This window comes from Salvelinus sp. IW2-2015, linkage group LG32 (assembly GCF_002910315.2).
Source record: "Salvelinus sp. IW2-2015 linkage group LG32, ASM291031v2, whole genome shotgun sequence".
In the NCBI taxonomy this organism is placed as follows: domain Eukaryota; kingdom Metazoa; phylum Chordata; class Actinopteri; order Salmoniformes; family Salmonidae; genus Salvelinus; species Salvelinus sp. IW2-2015.
The window spans coordinates 31,671,913-31,690,050 of NC_036871.1; the positions used below are offsets into that span (position 1 = coordinate 31,671,913).

The following is an 18,138-nucleotide window of genomic DNA, read 5'->3' on the forward strand; positions in this document are numbered from 1 at the left end:
AGTTCCTCTGTCCAGTGTCTGTATTCTTTGTCCATCTTAATCTTTTCTTTTATTGCCAGTCTGAGATATGACTTTTCTTTGCACACTCTCCTAGAATGCCAGCATCCAGAGTCGCCTCTTCGTTGACGTTGAGACTGGTGTTTTGCGGGTATTATTAAATGAAACTGCCAGTTGCAGACTTGTTAGGAATCGTGTTCTCAAACTAGACACTCTAATGTACTTGTCCTCTTACTCAGTTGTGCACCGAGGCCTTCCACTCCTCTTTCTATTCTGGTTAGAGCCAGTTTGCTCGTGTCTGTGAAGGAGTAGTACATAGCGTGGTACGAGATCTTCAGTTCTTGGCAATTTCTCGCATGGAATAGCCTTAATTTCTCAGAACAAGAATAGACTGAGTTTCAGAAGAAGGTTCTTTGTTTCTGGCCATTTTTGAGCCTGTAATCAAACACAACAAATGCTGATGCTCCAGATACACAACTAGTCTAAAGGCCAGTTTTATTGCTTCTTTAATCAGACAACATTTTCAGTTGTGCTAACATAATTGCAAAATGGGTTTCAATGATCAATTAGCCTTTTATAATGATAAACTTGGATGAGCTAACACAACGTGCCATTGGAACACAGGAGTGATGGTTGCTGATAATGGGCCTCTGTACGCCGATGTAGAATATTCCATTAAAAATCTGCCGTTTCCAACTACAATAGTCATTTACAACATCTACACTGTATTCTGATCAATTGATGTTATTTTAAGGGGGAAAAAATAGTTTTTCTTTCAACAAGGACATTTCTAAGTCACTCCAAACGTTTGAACGTAGTGTAATATATATATATATATATATATATATATATAGTGGCAGACCAGGGGGTTGGGTCAAAACGTTTACACAGATCAGACACGGACAGAGTAGGATTAGCTCAGTTTCAAAGGCGTTTATTAAAATAATCGTTCAAAAGAAAAGGTCTCCCCCAAGAGACCCTCTCCGGGATACCGTCTTCTTGGCTCCGGGTCTTGCTGTATCCTGTGGGGATCAAAAACTGAACTCACTCCTGTTACCTCTGCAACCATCCCCAACTATACGGGAGTCCTTTCTTCCCCCACTCTCCCCCCTGTGTGCTGCCCTTCTGGCAGCTTTATGGGACTTGTACAGCTGGTGAGCAGTCATCCCTTGATTACTCACCAACTCCCAATCAGCCCCAATAAGTCCTGACCGGAAAGCCTGTCGAAAAAAGCCTGAAGCCATCGCCTCGTGATGTATACTCCGTCTGTCACCAGGCCTCGACGAGTCTCCCCCTGGTGGCTGACCTGCTGTACGCCACTATATATATATATATATATATATATATATTTTGTATACTGAGTATACAAAACATTAAGAACACATGCTCTTTTCCTTACACAGACTGACCAGTTGAATCCTGGTGAAAGCTATGATCCCATACTGATGTCTCTTAAATCCACTTCAATCAGTGTAGATGAAAGGGAGGAGACAGGCTAAAGGATTTTTAATCCTTGAGACAATTGAGACATTGTGTGCCATTTAGAGGGTGAATGGGCAAGACAAAAAATATAAGTGCCTTCGAAGGGGGTATGTCATGAGTGAGGATGTTGAATCAACGTGGAGAACTGATTGGATTTGCAAAAGTAATCAACTTAAGGGCATTTCGTATTTTTAACCTAAACCCAATGACATGGTGACATTTTTTGTTGTCTTCACGTTGAATTCACGTTAGTTGACAACTCAACCAAATGTAAATCAAATCTAGACATTGAACTGATGTCTGTGCCCAGTTGGCAGACACAATGCGTGCCTGACTACCTCTAAAGGTGGTCAGGAAGATCACAATCAGATCACAATGTGTCTTTTAATCTTCTACACCTGTCTAATAATGTGGGTACAATCAGAATATTGGCAAGATCAGAACAAAAGGGGGAAGGTTAGCACCAGGTATAAACACCGCTGTGGAGGGTGTGTGTGTGAAAGAGAGTGAGAGGTTGGAGACTAAAGGAAGGCCACACCTCTCTCGCCCCTCAGAGCATGTTACAGCTTGTGGGGCAGCACATTTATTAGACACAGTAGCAGGGAAAGACAGGTGAAACAAGCAGTTGTAAAGAAAAAAATTGAATGAGAGAGGGAGTTGGATACAAGCTGTCAGAAAAGAGAAACAGAGAGTATAGATAAACACAAAACTATTCCCACCATATGGTTACACACCCTACTCAGATCCATTGCTCTTCGTCACCCTCTTCGTCATCCTCTGAAGTCTTGATTGTGTAGTAAGGTGAGTGGATGCAAATATCCTGAACTTTTCCCTGGGACATACTCTATTCTCATTTTCTGTCTCTCTCTCTTTCTCTTTCGTTCTCTCTTTCTCTTTAGCTCTCTCTTTCTCTCTTCCTTTCTCTCTCTCTCCCTCCCAATCTCATAATCTTTCCTAATCTCATAATCATTCCTAATCTCAATCATTCTTAATTCATTTCCAATGTTCTTTCCATTCCTTTCCAAAACTCTGAATTTCTTAACTATTTTCCTCATATATTTTCCAATTCCATTTTCTTCCCTCTATCTTGTTCCCCTCTCGTCTCCATGTGTTGATGAGTGAATCCTTTCTCTGGTGGTTCTGTGTGTTCCTTGCTGTTGACGTAACTCTGCCTTGATTCTTATGTTGACACATCTATAAACTGATCTAAGGTCAGTTGAAATAAACAAAACCTGCTGTAATGTCAGTCTGTAAAGTAGGGTTTATCTTATGTTTTCACACTGCCAAATAAGGGATGTATTCTTTCTAGGAATTCAACCAGTATAAATACAATTACATTGACATTATGTACACCTGCTCTTTCCATGACATGGACAGACCAGGTGAATCCAGATGAAAGCTATGATCCCTTATTGATGTCACTTGTTAAATCCACTTAAATCAGTGTAGATGAAGGGGAGGAGACAGTCCAAAGAAGGATTTTTAATTCTTGAGACAATTGAGACAAGGATTGTGTATGTTTGCCATTTAGAGGGTGAATGAGCAAGACAAAATATTAGGTGTTCCAGATGTTTTCTACACTCAGTGTATAATACAATGCACTTTCCACTGCTGTTCAGCTTTTTTATTTGTCAAAATAACTGCACAAGTGGAAAATTGTTGCCCTGTTCATAGCCTGATTGACAAAATTTCCACTTCTGTGAACCATTATTTGGTGTCCTTCCTCTTCATAGCTTTACAGACGGATAGAAATAAAAATTACAGTACGGAGGAAGACAACCATAATGCCTGTGATGATAAGAGGAAATTATTGTGGCAATGTGGAGTACAGAGAGAGATACAGAGAGAGAGCAGGAGGGAGGAAATCAAGAGAAGTCTATGACTATCGAAGTGGAGTCTTTTAAAGGCGCAGCGTTAATATTTGGCATGTTTTAGCATGCCATCTCTGTGTTGTGACAGTATACTGTTGGCCAGGAGGGCTAATGTGAATATGTGCCTGCCTGCGTCAGTGGCAAAATGTTTTATGTGTGCTGCAAACACATTGTCTACCGCAAAGATACAACAGTGAGTGAGGGTTGAGCGACATGTAGCCCCAACCTCAAATATAATTATATCCCAAAGCTATTTCTATCAGTGTAAACATGGCCTTGGATGCCCATGCTTCACTCAGGTCAATGAGGTGAGATTTGGAAGGATGGACTCGCGAAACTAGTGTAAACCATATGCAAAACAATCCACCTAATTTTGAGTTGGTGACAGTTCAGTGATACGCTACATGCATGACCAAAAGTATGTGGACACCTGCTCATCGAACAACTAATTGCAAAATCATGTGCATTCATATGGAGTTGGTTCCCCCTTTGCTGCTATAACAGCCTCCACTCTTCTGGATGTTGGAACATTGCTGCGGGGACATGCTTCAATTCAGCCACAAGAGCATTAGTGAGGTCGGACACTGATGTTGAGCGATTAGGCTTGGCTCGGAGTCTGCGTTCCAATTCATCCCAAAGGTGTTTGATAGGGTTAAGGTCAGGGATCTGTGCTGGCCAGTCAAGTTATTCCACACCGATCTCGACAAACCATTTCTGTATGCCCCTTGCTTTGTGCATGGGGACATTGTCATTTCAATAATGGAAAAATGTTTGTAAAAAATGTATCACTAGCCACTTTAAACAATGCCACTTAATATAATGTTTACATACCCTACATTACTCATCTCATATGTATATACTGTACTCTATACCATCTACTGCATCTTGCCTATGCTTTTCTGTACCATCACTCATTCATCCCTTTACACTTGTGTGTATAAGGTAGTTGTTGTGAAATTGTTAGGTTAGATTACTCGTTGGTTATTACTGCATTGTCGGAACTAGAAGCACAAGCATTTCGCTACACTCGCATTAACATCTGCTAACCATGTGTATGTGACAAATAAAATTTGATGTTGAAACAGTAAAGCTGGCAACTGTTCCCTAAATGGTTGCCAGCTGCACCAATGTGTCAGAGAAAACACAGTCCAACTGACAACCGAGTCAGCTTGCAGGCACCCGGCCCGCCACAAGGACTCATTAGAGCACAATGAGCCAAGGAAATCCCGCCGGCCAACCCCTCCCGTAACCTGGACAACAGTGGACCAATTGTGCCCTTGCGGCTCCCGGTCACGGCCGGCTGTGACACAGCCTGGGATAGAACCCAAGGCTGTAGTGGCACCTCAGCACTGCGATGCAGTGCCTTAGACCACTGTGCCACTCGGGAGGCCCTTTCCTGTTGCACATGGTGATCTTAGGCTTGTGTGCGGCTGCTCGGCCGTGGAAATCCATTTCATGAAGCTCCCGACGAACAGTTCTTGTGCTGACGTTGCTTCCAGAGGCAGTTTGGAACTCGGTAGTAAGTGTTGCAACCGAGGAAAGACGATTTTTACGCGTTACACACTTCAGCACTCGGTGGTCCTGTTCTGTGAGCTTGTGTGGCCCACCACTTCGTGGCTGAGCCATTGTTGCTCCTAAATGTTTGCAATTCACAATAACAGCACTTACAGTTGACCGGGGCAGCTCTAGCAGGGCAGAAATTTAACAAACTGACTTGTTGGAAAGGTGGCATCCTATGACGGTGTCACATTGAAAGTCACTGAGCTCTTCAGTAAGGCCATTCTACTGCCAATGTTTGTCTATGACGATTTTATGGCTGTGTGCTCAATTTTATACACCTGTCAGCAATGGGTGTGTCTGAAATTCAGTAATTTGAAGGGGTGTCCACATAGTTTTGTATATATAGTGTACTTCCCAAACATATGTCTCTTTCTCTCTACCCTCATTTACACCTTGCGCTAACGTGAGTTTTGTGAGATCTGATCAATATGATCCGATCCCTATCTGATCAAGGTTTGTCGCGTCTACACGTTCTATTAAAATGTGTCTCTTATCCTTCCACTGTGTCAGCACTAAGTTGGTGCCTCCCTGTATGGAAATGATTTGACAGATATTCTTTTAAAATAATCAGAGTTTATTTAAGACAATGATACCATAAATCATTGGTGCTACCCGTGTCAATGATTTCAGAGTGGTGATTATAATGATGATTTAAATGGTTTCACCATCCAGGTCTGTTTACACTCGATTGATATCCAGACACAATGCGTGCCTGATCACATTTACATTTACATTTAAGTCATTTAGCAGACGCTCTTATCCAGAGCGACTTACAAAATTGGTGCATTCACCTTATGACATCCAGTGGAACAGCCACTTTACAATAGTGCATCTAAATCTTTTAAAGGGACGGGGGGGGGGTCAGAAGGATTACTTATCCTATCCTAGGTATTCCTTAAAGAGGTGGGGTTTCAGGTGTCTCCGGAAGGTGGTGATTGACTCCGCTGTCCTGGCGTCGTGAGGGAGTTTTCCACCATTGGGGGGCCAGAGCGCGAACAGTTTTGACTGGCTGCGCGGGAACTTGTACTTCCTCAGCGGTAGGGAGGCGAGCAGGCCAGAGGTGGATGAACGCAGTGCCCTTGTTTGGGTGTAGGGCCTGATCAGAGCCTGAAGGTACTGAGGTGCCGTTCCCCTCACAGCTCCGTAGGCAAGCACCATGGTCTTGTAGCGGATGCGAGCTTCAACTGGAAGCCAGTGGAGAGAGCGGAGGAGCGGGGTGACGTGAGAGAACTTGGGAAGGTTGAACACCAGACGGGCTGCGGCGTTCTGGATGAGTTGTAGGGGTTTAATGGCACAGGCAGGGAGCCCAGCCAACAGCGAGTTGCAGTAATCCAGACGGGAGATGACAAGTGCCTGGATTAGGACCTGCGCCGCTTCCTGTGTGAGGCAGGGTCGTACTCTGCGGATGTTGTAGAGCATGACCTACAGGAACGGGCCACCGCCTTGATGTTAGTTGAGACGACAGGGTGTTGTCCAGGATACGCCAAGGTTCTTAGCGCTCTGGAGGGGGGGACACAATGGAGTTGTCAACCGTGATGGCGAGATCATGGAACGGGCAGTCCTCCCGGGAGGAAGAGCAGCTCCGTCTTGCCGAGGTTCAGCTGAGGTGGTGATCCGTCATCCACACTGATATGTCTGCCAGACATGCAGAGATGACGAGTCGCCACCTGGTCATCAGAAGGGGGAAGGAGAAGATTAATTGTGTGTCGTCTGCATAGCAATGATAGGAGAGACCATGTGAGGTTATGACAGAGCCAAGTGACTTGGTGTATAGCGAACGGAGAGGGCCCAGAACAGAGCCTGGGGACACCAGTGGTGAGAACGCGTGGTGAGGAGACAGATTCTCGCCACGCCACCTGGTAGGAGCGACCTGTCAGGTAGGACGCAATCCACAGGTGGGCCGCGCCGGAGATGCCCAACTCGGAGAGGGTGGAGAGGAGGATCTGATGATTCACAGTATCGAAGGCAGCCGATAGGTCTAGAAGATGAGAGCAGAGGAGAGAGAGTTAGCTTTAGCAGTGCGGAGCGCCTCCGTGATACAGAGAAGAGCAGTCTCAGTTGAATGACTAGTCTTGAAACCTGACTGATTTGGATCAAGAGGTCATTCTGAGAGAGATAGCAGGAGAGCTGGCCAAGGACGGCACGTTCAAGAGTTTTGGAGAAAGAAAGAAGGGATACTGGTCTGTAGTTGTTGACATCAGAGGGATCGAGTGTAGGTTTCTTCAGAAGGGGTGCCACTCTCGCTCTCTTGAAGACGGAAGGGACGTAGCCAGCGGTCAGGGATGAGTTGATGAGCGAGGTGAGGTAAAGGGAGAAGGTCTCCGGAAATGGTCTGGAGAAGAGAGGAGGGGATCAGGGTCGAGCGGCAGGGGTTGTTGGGCGGCCGGCCGTCACAAGACGCGAGATTTCATCTGGAGAGAGAGGGGAGAAGAGTCAGAGCACAGGGTAGGCGCAGTGTGAGCAGAACCAGCGGTGTCGTTTGATTTAGCAAAACGAGGACTGGATGTCGTCGACCTTCTTTTCAAAATGTTGACGAAAGTTATCTGCAAGAGAGGAGGAGGGGGGGGGGGGGGGGGGGGGGGGGGGGGGGGGGGAGGGGATTCAGGAGGAGGAGAAGGTGGCAAAGAGCTTCCTAGGGTTAAGGCAGATGCTTGGAATTTAGAGTGTAGAGAAAGTGGCTTTAGAGCAGAGACAGAGGAGGAAAATGTAGAGAGGAGGGAGTGAAAGGATGCCAGGTCCGCAGGGAGGCGAGTTTCCTCCATTTTCCGCTCGGCTGCCCGGAGCCCTGTTCTGTGAGCTCGCAATGAGTCCGTCGAGCACGGAGCGGGAGGGGAGGACCGAGCCGGCCTGGAGGATAGTGGACATAGAGAGTCAAAGGATGCAGAAAGGGAGGAGAGGAGGGTTGAGGAGGCAGAGTCAGGAGATAGGTTGGAGAAGGTTTGAGCAGAGGGAAGAGATGATAGGATGGAAGAGGAGAGAGTAGCGGGGAGAGAGAGCGAAGGTTGGGACGGCGCGATACCATCCGAGTAGGGGCAGTGTGGGAAGTGTTGGATGAGAGCGAGAGGGAAAAGGATACAAGGTAGTGGTCGGAGACTTGGAGGGGAGTTGCAATGAGTTAGTGGAAGACAGCATCTAGTAAAGATGGTCAAGCGTATTGCCTGCCTTGTGAGTAGGGGGAAGGTGAGAGGGTGAGGTCAAAAGAAGAGAGGAGTGGAAAGAAGGAGGCAGAGAGGAATGAGTCAAAGGTAGACGTGGGGAGGTTAAAGTCGCCCAGAACTGTGAGAGGTGAGCCGTCCTCAGGAAAGGAGCTTATCAAGGCATCAAGCTCATTGATGACTCTCCCAAGGGAACCTGGGGGCGATAATAGATAAGGATGTTAAGCTTGAAAGGCCTGGTAACTGTGACAGCATGGAGTTCAAAGGAGGCGATAGACAGATGGGTAAGGAGAAAGAGAGATATGACCACTTGGGAGAGATGAGGATCCCGGTGCCACCACCCCGCTGACCAGAAGCTCTCGGGGTGTGCGAGAACACGTGGGCGGACGAAGAGAGAGCAGTAGGAGTAGCAGTGTTATCGTGGTGATCCATGTTTCCGTCAGTGCCAAGAAGTCGAGGGACTGGAGGGAAGCATAGGCTTAGAATGAACTCTGCCTTGTTGGCCGCAGATCGGCAGTTCCAGAGGCTACCGGCGACCTGGAACTCCACGTGGGTCGTGCGCGCTGGAACACCAGGTTGGGGTGGCCGCGGCCACGCGGTGTGAAGCGTGTTGGTTGTTTGCAGAGAGGAGAGAACAGGGATAGACAAGCACATTGTTGACAGGGTACAGAAGAGGCTACGCTAATGCAAAGGATATTGGAATGACAAGTGGACTACACTTCTCGAATGTTCAGAAAGTTAAGCCTACGTTGCAAAAAAATCTTATTGACTAAGATGATTAAAATGATACAGGTGCTGAAATAGGCTAGCTAGCAGTGGCTGCGTTGTTGACTTTGTTTGAAAGCTGGCTAACTAACCGAAATTACTCTAGACTCCACAGTTATTCTTAGATACAAAGACAGCAAGGACAACTATGTAGCTAGCTAACACTACACTAATCAAGTCGTTCCGTTGAGTGTAATAGTTTCTACAGTTCTGCTATTCGGTGGCTAGCTGGCTAGCTAGCAGTGTTGATTACGTTATGTTACGTTAAAAGGGCGAAAATAGCTGGCTAGCTAACCTAGAAAATCGCTCTAGACTACACGATTATCTTTGATACAAAGACGGCTATGTAGCTAGCTACGATCAAACAAATCAAACCGTTGTACTGTAATAAAATGAAATGTGATACTACCTGTGGAGCGAAGCGGAATCAGATCACAATGTGTCTTTTAATTGTCTACACCTGTCTAAAAATGTAGCCTGGGCACAATCAGAATGTAGAAAAGATCAAGACAAAGGGCACATGTTAGCAACAGGTATAAACGGTGCTCTTGTTTTGTCCTTTACCTCAGAGCTAATAACCGTACACATGGCCAATGACATTGATTTCCTCCTTTTTTCTGACTCGTCCAGCTCCTTCCTTAACTTCTTTAATCACACAGAGATTGAAGATGATAGACAGCACCTTGAGCCCTCAACATTTACATCAATCATAAGTTCTTAGCTTAGCTTCAATAATTAAAATGTTTACTGATATCTGTGTTTTATGTAGGTCATACTCTTGGTCAATGACCCAAGCTCAGTGCTACTTTTCAACTTTTCAAATTGAAGGTTGATAAAACACAGTAGCCATCAGAGTCCATGGATAACTCTGTCTTTCTCCCTCTCTCCCTCAGAGCCGATAACCCTCACTATGGCTAAGAATGGCAGTTCCCTCCTCCATTATCTCAACAAGTCCACTTCCACCTCTATCCTCTTCACCAAAGACACTGTTGAGGATTCCAGCATCGTGAGTAACGACGCCACCACAGCCATAGGAGCCCTCATATTGGGCCTGGTCTTCCTCCTCGGCGTCCCCGGAAACCTTTTCATCATTTGGAGCATCCTGGCACGTGCCCGCCGACGCTCCGTTACCACCCTCCTCATCCTCAACCTCGCGTGCGCCGACGGCTTTCTCATGTGCCTCACCATCTTCTTCATAATTTATCTGGCCAGGCAGAACTGGGACTTTGGCGACCTCATGTGCAAGGGGCTGTTTTACCTGTGCAACACTAACATGTATGCCTCCATCTTCCTCATCACGCTGATGAGCCTGCACAGGCTAGTTGCAGTGGTGTGGCCCCATCGAGTGGCGGCCCTGGCCAGCAAGAAGATGGTGGTGCGGGCAATAGCTGTGCTCTGGGCCCTAGTGTTCTCAATTTCTATCCCTGCTCTGGTGTTCAGGCAGGTGAGGTATGATCATGATGAACAGAACAACACCCGCCAGGTGTGTGCCTCAAATCACTCCCGGTCTCGATATGTAAGTTCAAGAGATAAGTGAATATTAAGTTAATAATGAAGTTAGATACATTATATATTTTTTCTGGTTTAAGTATATAGTTATTCAGGATTAGGAAGAGGTTTACATGTTGATACAGGTACAGTCATTATATGACTACTAAAATCACAGGAGCCTCCCTTTCTTCCTGACATCATAAATCCTAACTAATCTTACATTTTAGCTTGAGATCTTGGTATGACAGACCCATTCATGTTTAAATAAGCCTGGTATTGCACCATGTCATTACATGTGTGCAGTTTATCATTACATAATTTCTCATGTTCAGGTGGTGTACCAGTACACCTTTGAGACAGTAGTGGGATTCCTGGTTCCGTACGGGGTTATAGTGAGCAGCTACGTCTGCATCCTGAGACGCCTCAGACAGACCAAGTTCCGTCGTAAGGTCCGCAGTGAGAAACTCATCCTGGCCATCGTTGTGATGTTTGGCATCTTCTGGTTGCCATATCACCTCATTAACATAATACAGGTGTGTGTGATCATATGATATTGTTTATCTTGCAATTTCACTCAGAGTGTGGAGTGTAGCATAGAAAGTTATACTATTTTACAGTGAAGGAATGATTGTACGTTTTTTTTTCTCTCCTAGGTGGTGGCTGAACAGTTTGAAGACAGCTCACCAACGAAAAAGAGGTATGTGCCAACCAACCCAACATCTTTCCCCTCCATTTAACTAAAGTAAAATGTAACATAAGCACCAACACCCATACAGTAAGAAAAGGACTGGAACGGCAACATGAACTCTATCCCTCTCTCTGCAGACTCGATATGGTATGGCAGCACAGTCGTGCTGTGACCTCCGCTCTGGCCTTCATCAGCAGCTGTGCTAACCCTATTCTCTACACCTTCGCTGGAAAATCCTACATCAGAGAGGACGGCATTGCCTTCATGGCTCGGCTCTTTGAGGGGACATCTCTGGACACTGGAATAAAGAAGGGAATTGGACTAAAAGATGCGTTGTCTTTCAGCAGCACTGGTGGCAATGCTGTGAAGAACGAAAAACAGATACTTGTGTAGAGTTGCATTGCACATGCTATCCACTCATCATGACGATGCACTGCTGCACACAGACTGCTTCGAAACCTTTACCTGTCCATATGGGCCCATCTGAAAGAATCCCTACAATATTCAGTGGACCTCATGTTAGACAAGTTTCTCACTAGACCCAAATTCACTGCCACTAATTTTTGTAAATGTGCGCCCAAAAAACAAAATACTTTTAATACACTGCTTGTACTGCTTGAATGTTTGTTGAATCGCATGTTGTAAATACCACTTATAATACTGGGGAATATTGTGATTAAAAGAATTGTGGAAAATAATTAATAATTTGAGTTTTGAATATGTAAACTCAACTTCAGGTTATAATTACCTAACCAAACAAATCAAATTTTAATGGTCACATACACGTGATTAGCAGATTTTATTGCGGGTGTAGCGAAATGCTTGTGCTTCTAGCTCCGTCAGTGCAGTAATATCTAACAAGTAATATTTAACAAATTACACAACATATACCCAATACACACAAATCTAAGTAGGAATGAATTAAGACTATTGACACGAGAATTTTCGATCCCAATGATTATAACTAACAATTATTTAAGCTTTGACCAATCCCCGAGGTTTGTAAGACCCTGGGTTTAATAATAATTAGGCAAAGACTCAGCTTCTGCAAAAGGTCCGTACGGTTTATTCAGAGAACGTTCTGAAGTCCAAAATACAAAGACATGTCATTTTATAACTCTCACCTCCACCTACTTCTTCACACATACACACACACAAACAGTAGGTGGGCTGTATCTCTCCCCACCGTCCACATTCCTCGTATATCACTACCAAGCTGGCAGTTCCATACCATTCCCTCCCTCCCGAGATTAGAGGGACCTTGACAGTGTCTCTTTCCTGTCGTAAGTTTTTCAAAGTTCTAACCAGGTCAGGTTTAATTGTCCTCTGTGTTTTCTTAGACACACACACACATTTCTCTCCCTTGTCTCGACCAAACCTTATTGGACTTTAGTCTAATTATTCTTAATACATTTTACTTTACATAGTCTAATAATTACGTTAGTCTAATTATTCTTATACATGTTACATAATCCAATAATTACGTTTCAGGGTGGAATTCTTTAGTCATTACCTTAAACATATAAATTCCCTTATCAACTATATACATGTATGGACGAGCGATGTCAGAGCGGAAAGGACTAAGATACAGTAGAATAGTATAGAATACAGTATAGGGAGAGGTGCATATGAGATGAGTAATGCAAGATATGTAAACATTAAGTGACTAAGATACCGTGACTAATATGTAAACTTCATTAAGTGATCAAGATACCGTAGAAGTATAGAAAACAGTATCAGATGAGTAATGCCAGATATGCAAACATTATTAAAGTGACTAGAACCGTTAGAATCAGAGGACTCAAATAATACTGTGTAGAAAAGTTTAGGGAGGAAGTGGGTAAAATTTACTGGTCACCTGTGCTAGATAGTGTAGGGGTAGACAGTGCCTGGGAAGCCTTTAAATGTAGATTCCTTTATGTGGTGAATGTGATGGCTCCCATTAGACGGGTCAGGGTAAAGCAGAGATCTAGCCCTTGGTTTAATCATGAGATTCTAGAATCTATCCAAGCAAGGAATAAGGCCTTAAAGAAATCTAAGAACTCTCAAGAGCAGCATGATTTTGTCCTATATAAACATCACAGAAATGAAGCACAGAGCAGGATGGATGAAGCTAAGAGGGGTTACTTTGCTGAGAAAATAATTGAAAACAACAATGACCCTAAAAAGCTTTGGAAATCATTTAAGGAACTAGGCTGTAGTAGTACTACCAAAAACAAACTAAACAGTATTGGACTGAACAGGGGAGATGGTATATGAAAAGGCAGAGGTTGCCAATGAATTCAAATCTTGTTTTACTTCTGTTGCCAGCAAGCTGGTTAGCAAGCTACCCACCAGTTCTGGTTTGTATGGAAGCAACGGAGTCAAGAAGTATTATGTAGAGTTAGGGGTTCAGCCAAACTCTTTTTCTTTTGCAAAGGTAGCAACTGCCAAAATAGTCAGTATGCTGGCAGAGCTTAAATGCTCAAAAGCCACAGGCCTGGATAATATTCCTGCAAGGTTTCTAATAGATTCTGCTGAGCAAATTGGCCCTGGTATTACGCATATTGTTCATCTCTCTCTTGAACAAGGCACCTTATACCTCTGTATAAGAAGGGGATAAAGTCTGACCCTGGGAATTATAGGCCTGTATCTATCCTCTGTGTAACATCAAAGATCCCGGAGAGAATTGTACATGAGCAAATGTATGAATATGTTAACAAACAGGGTCTAATGTATGATTTTCAGTCGGGTTTTAGAAAAACATACTCCACTGATTCATGTCTACTTTACTTGACTGACTTCATCAGGAAAGAGATTGATGAGGGAAATCTGTGTGGAATGGTACTGCTTGACCTACAGAAGGCCTTTGATACAGTTAACCACRGTCTCCTAATATCCAAACTGGAGGCACTGGGGTTAAGCAGTATCCCTATAGGCTGGGTAAAGTCCTATTTATCAGGAAGGGAGCAAGTAGTAGAGGTTAATGGTTCACTGTCTCAGGCAAAACCAATGAGTTGTGGCGTTCCGCAGGGGAGCGTGCTTGGGCCTCTGCTGTTTTTATTGTATATTAATGATATGAAAGATGCTTATTCTTGCCGTCTTTTTCTTTATGCGGATGACTCTACACTTCTGGTGTCTCACAAGAGTAAAACTATGTTGGAGAGCATACTTAGCACAGAGCTTACTAACATTAGCAAATGGCTTGGAGATAATAAGTTCTCTGCACTTAGGGAAAACTGAAGCAATTATTTTTGGATCCAGGCCTAAATTGTGTAGGTTGTCTGAAATCAGAGTGGAGTTAGTGGGTGAGGTGCTGACTACTAAAARCTCTGTTAGCTACTTAGGATGTATCCTTGATGGAAGCTTGGGAGGTGTGAGCATGYCCAATAAGGTGCTAGGGAAGGTTCATGCCAGGATTAAGTTTTTGGCTAGAAAGTCCAAGCTGCTTGATAAGGACTCCATGAAAGTGCTAGCTACTGCCCTCATTCAATGCCATTTTGACTATGCTAGTACTTCCTGGTTTGGGGGCTTATCTAAACTTATGAAGGGGAAGCTCCAGATAGCCCAGAATAAGTTGATCAGGGTAGTTTTGAAGGTGAGTCCACGTACTCACATAGGCAGGAGCTGCTTTCAGGAACTAAACTGGCTGCCTGTTGAGGCTAGGGTGTCCCAGATTAGACTAGGTTTGGTTTACAGGAGTATTTATGGTCCTGCACCCAGATATTTAAGTGATTACTTTCCTCGTGTTAGGGATGCACACAATCACAGCACCAGATCAGGTGTTGCTAATGTGTGCTTATACAGGTTCAGGAGTAATGCTGGGAATGCTGGAGCCTCAGAATGGAATGAGTTGCCTCTGCCTATAAAAACAATGTCCTCTCTGGACAGCTTTAAAAATAAAGTAAAATATGTTTGATGTCCTCTGTGCCCATATGAATAACCCATATGATGTAACTGGAATGATGAGATAGATGTTCTTCTTTTATGTTTTTGTTTTATTATTTCACTGCCGTACTGTGTTCGATCTTGTATAACCATCTTGTCTCAAGAGGACCACAATGGAAATAAGTCCCAGACTTTATTGTGTGTTATCCTCGATGATTTTATTCATGTGCATGTATGGCTTTTAAGTTTTATGTGTGCTTGTTTTTTTTAAATGGTCGAATTAATAAACTAAACTAAACTAGTGTTCCATTCTTTAAAGTGGCCAGAGATTTATAGTCTATGCCTATAGGCAGCAGCCTCTAATGTGCTAGTGGCCATGAGATAGAAGCTGTTTTTCAGTCTCTCGGTTCCAGCTTTGATGCACCTGTACTGACCTCACCTTCTGGATGATAGCGGGGTGAACAGGCAGTGGCTCGGGTGGTTTATGTCCTTGATGATATTTTTGGCCTTCCTGTGACATCGGGTGCTGTACAGTACGTGTCATGGAGGGTGGGTAGAGTGCCCCCGGTAATGCGTTGGGCAGACCGCACCACCCTCTGGAGAGCCTTGCAGTTGCGGGCGGTGCAGTTGCCGTACCAGGCTGTGATACAGCCTGACAGGATGCTTTCAATTGTGCATCTGTAAAAGTTTGTGAGGGTTTTAGGTGTCAAGACTAATTTCTTTAGCCTCCTGAGGTTGAAGAGGCTCTGTTGCGCCTTCTTCACCTTACTGTCTGTGTGGGTGGTCCATTTCAGTTTGTCAGTGATGTGTACGCCAAGGAACTTGAAGCTTTTTACCTTCTCCACTGCGGTCCCATCGATGCAGCTAGGGGGTGCACCCACGATCATCTCCATTGTTTTATTGATGTTGAGTGAGAGGTTGTTTTCTAGACACCACACTCCCAGAGCCCTCACTTCCTCCCTGTAGGCTGTCTCATCATCGTTGGTAATTAAGCCTACTAGTGTTGTGTCATCTGCAAACTTGATGATTGAGTTGGAGGCATGCTTGGCCACGCAGTCATGGGTGAACAGGGAGTACAGGAGTGGGCTGAGCATGCACCCTTATGGTGCCCCAGTGTTGAGGATCAGCGGAGTGGAGGTGATGTTTCCTACCTTCACCACCCAGATGAGGCCTGTCAGGAAGTCCAGGATCCAGTTGCACAGGGTGGGGTTCAGACCTAGGGTTTCGAGCTTAATGATGAGCTTGCAGGGTACTATGGTGTTGAATGCTGAGCTATAGTCAATAAACAGCATTCTTACATAGGTATTCCTCTTGTCCAGATGGGATAGGGCAGTGTTCAGAGTGATGGTGATTGCATCGTCTGTGGATCTATTGGGGCGGTAAGCAAATTGAAGTGTGTCTAGGGTGGCAGGTAAGGTAGAGGTGATATGATCCTTAACTAGTCTCTCAAAGCACTTCATGATGACAGAGGTGAGTGCTACGGGGCGATAGTCATTAAGTTCAGTTACCTTTGCCTTCTTGGGTACTGGAACAATGGTGGTCATCTTGAAGCATGTGGGGACAGCAGACTGGGATAGGGAGAGATTGAATATGCCCGTAAACACACCAAAAATAACAATTGTGCCCAATCATTTATAAAAGGTTTCTCCTTCTCTAACAATACTGTACCACAGTGCATCTTGCTGTTGGAGACATTTTACGGTATTGAAGAAATCTTACCATCTACTGGTGAGGTAACTCTAGCACAAGTTACATTCACACTGTTTAAAATGTAAGATCAGATAGATTCAGAAAATACCCAAAATACAATGAAATAAATGCAACTGTATTTTATGATAGACTAAAGTGAGTCTTTAGTCCTTTACCGTGTCCTGTTGGAGAACTGTTTGAAGGTGTTACACAGCCTTTGTTGGTGGCTGAACACATCCTCACTAAGATGGAGTGTTTGCTTTGTTTCTCCAGTGGAAGATCCTCCTCTGGTAATGACATGGAAGCTTGTGGCACTTTGTGGGGTGGTAGGGACAAAAGACATGAACATGATTTTGTGTTCATCAAACATATTCCCCTCCAACTATTCTATTTACTGTAATGACTATCTAATGTTGTGGCACTGGAAATACGATTAAATCCCAACAACATTGTTGATTGGAAGATTAATATACTCTAAACATTTTTCATTCTATTTAGATAGTTGAACATAACCCCATAGCAGAAGGTTATGTATGGACTTACGTATGCAATAGTCATCCTCATGGGGAATCCTAGCCTGGTCTTGTTTTAACTCTGAGGCCTTGCTGTTGTGGTTGCTCTTCCTGGAGTGCTAATTGGAGCACCACACAAAAAAAGATCATGTTAACAGACATTGTTAGTGCATTTCTTCAACTACTTCTATAACACTTCACATGGTTTCTCACTGAAAACTGAGATATTATATTGTCATTATTTGAATAGGATATTGTATGGTAACTGCCAGAAGAACAGCATATACAGGTACATGATAAACAGTTAAATTATATACAGTTGAAGTCAGAAGTTTACATACACCTTAGCCAAATACATTTAAACTCAGTTTTTCACAATTCCTGACATTTAATCCTAGTAAAAATTTCCTGTCTTAGGTCAGTTAGGATGAACACTTTATTTTAAGAATGTGAAATGTCAGAATAATAGTAGAGAGAATTATTTATTTAGGGTTTTATTTCTTTCATCAGAAGTTTACATACACTCAATTAGTATTTGGAGGCATTGTCTTTAAATTGTTTAACTTAGGTCAAACGTTTCAGGTAGCCTTCCTTATGCTTCTGTGGCAGACCAGGGGGTTTGGTCAAAACGTTTACACAGATCAGACATGGACAGAGTAGGATTTGCTCGGTTTCAAGGGTGTTTATTTGAATAATAAACCAAAAGAAAATAATAGGTCTCCCCCATGAGACCCTCTCCGGGATACTGTCTTCTGTGCTCCGGGTCTTGCTGTATCCTGTGGGGAACAAAACTGAGCTCCCTCCTTTTATCTCTGGAACTATTCACCAACTATGCGGGATCAACCTTTCTTCCCCCAGTCCCTTCTCCCATGTGCTGCCCTTCCGGCAGCTTTATGGGAATTGTCCAGCTGGTGATCAATCAGCCCTTGATTACTCACAAACCACAATTAGCCCCAATTAGTCCTGGCCCAGAGAGCCCGTCGAGAACTGGCACGTCCAGAAGAAGGAGCCATCGCCTTGTGATGTAGACTCCGTCTGTCACCAGGCCTCGACGAGTCTCC

At 44.2% G+C, this 18,138-nt stretch overlaps 1 protein-coding gene and 1 long non-coding RNA gene across 3 annotated transcripts; one reads left to right on the top strand and one right to left on the bottom strand.

Moving 5' to 3' along the window:
• Positions 1-2,051: 2,051 nt before the first annotated feature.
• ltb4r2b (leukotriene B4 receptor 2b) lies at positions 2,052-11,707 on the top strand. Of its 2 annotated transcripts, none has more exons than XM_023977203.2 (5): positions 2,052-2,280; positions 9,724-10,346; positions 10,654-10,854; positions 10,975-11,018; positions 11,147-11,707. In XM_023977203.2, exons 2-5 carry the CDS (start codon positions 9,741-9,743, stop codon positions 11,400-11,402), a joined length of 1,107 nt encoding a protein of 368 aa, XP_023832971.1. In that variant the 5' UTR covers positions 2,052-2,280; positions 9,724-9,740; the 3' UTR covers positions 11,403-11,707. The 2 variants fall into 2 exon arrangements, with proteins under 2 accessions (XP_023832971.1, XP_023832972.1); XM_023977204.2 differs by having other exon boundaries at positions 9,724-10,313.
• Positions 11,708-11,958: 251 nt separating this feature from the next.
• LOC139023482 (uncharacterized) lies at positions 11,959-17,294 on the bottom strand. Its single transcript, XR_011474605.1, has 4 exons — positions 17,109-17,294; positions 16,742-16,879; positions 16,385-16,444; positions 11,959-16,092 (listed from the first exon to the last, which is right to left on the bottom strand). It is a non-coding gene; the product is annotated as an uncharacterized lncRNA (long non-coding RNA).
• Between the last annotated feature and the right edge of the window lie 844 nt (positions 17,295-18,138).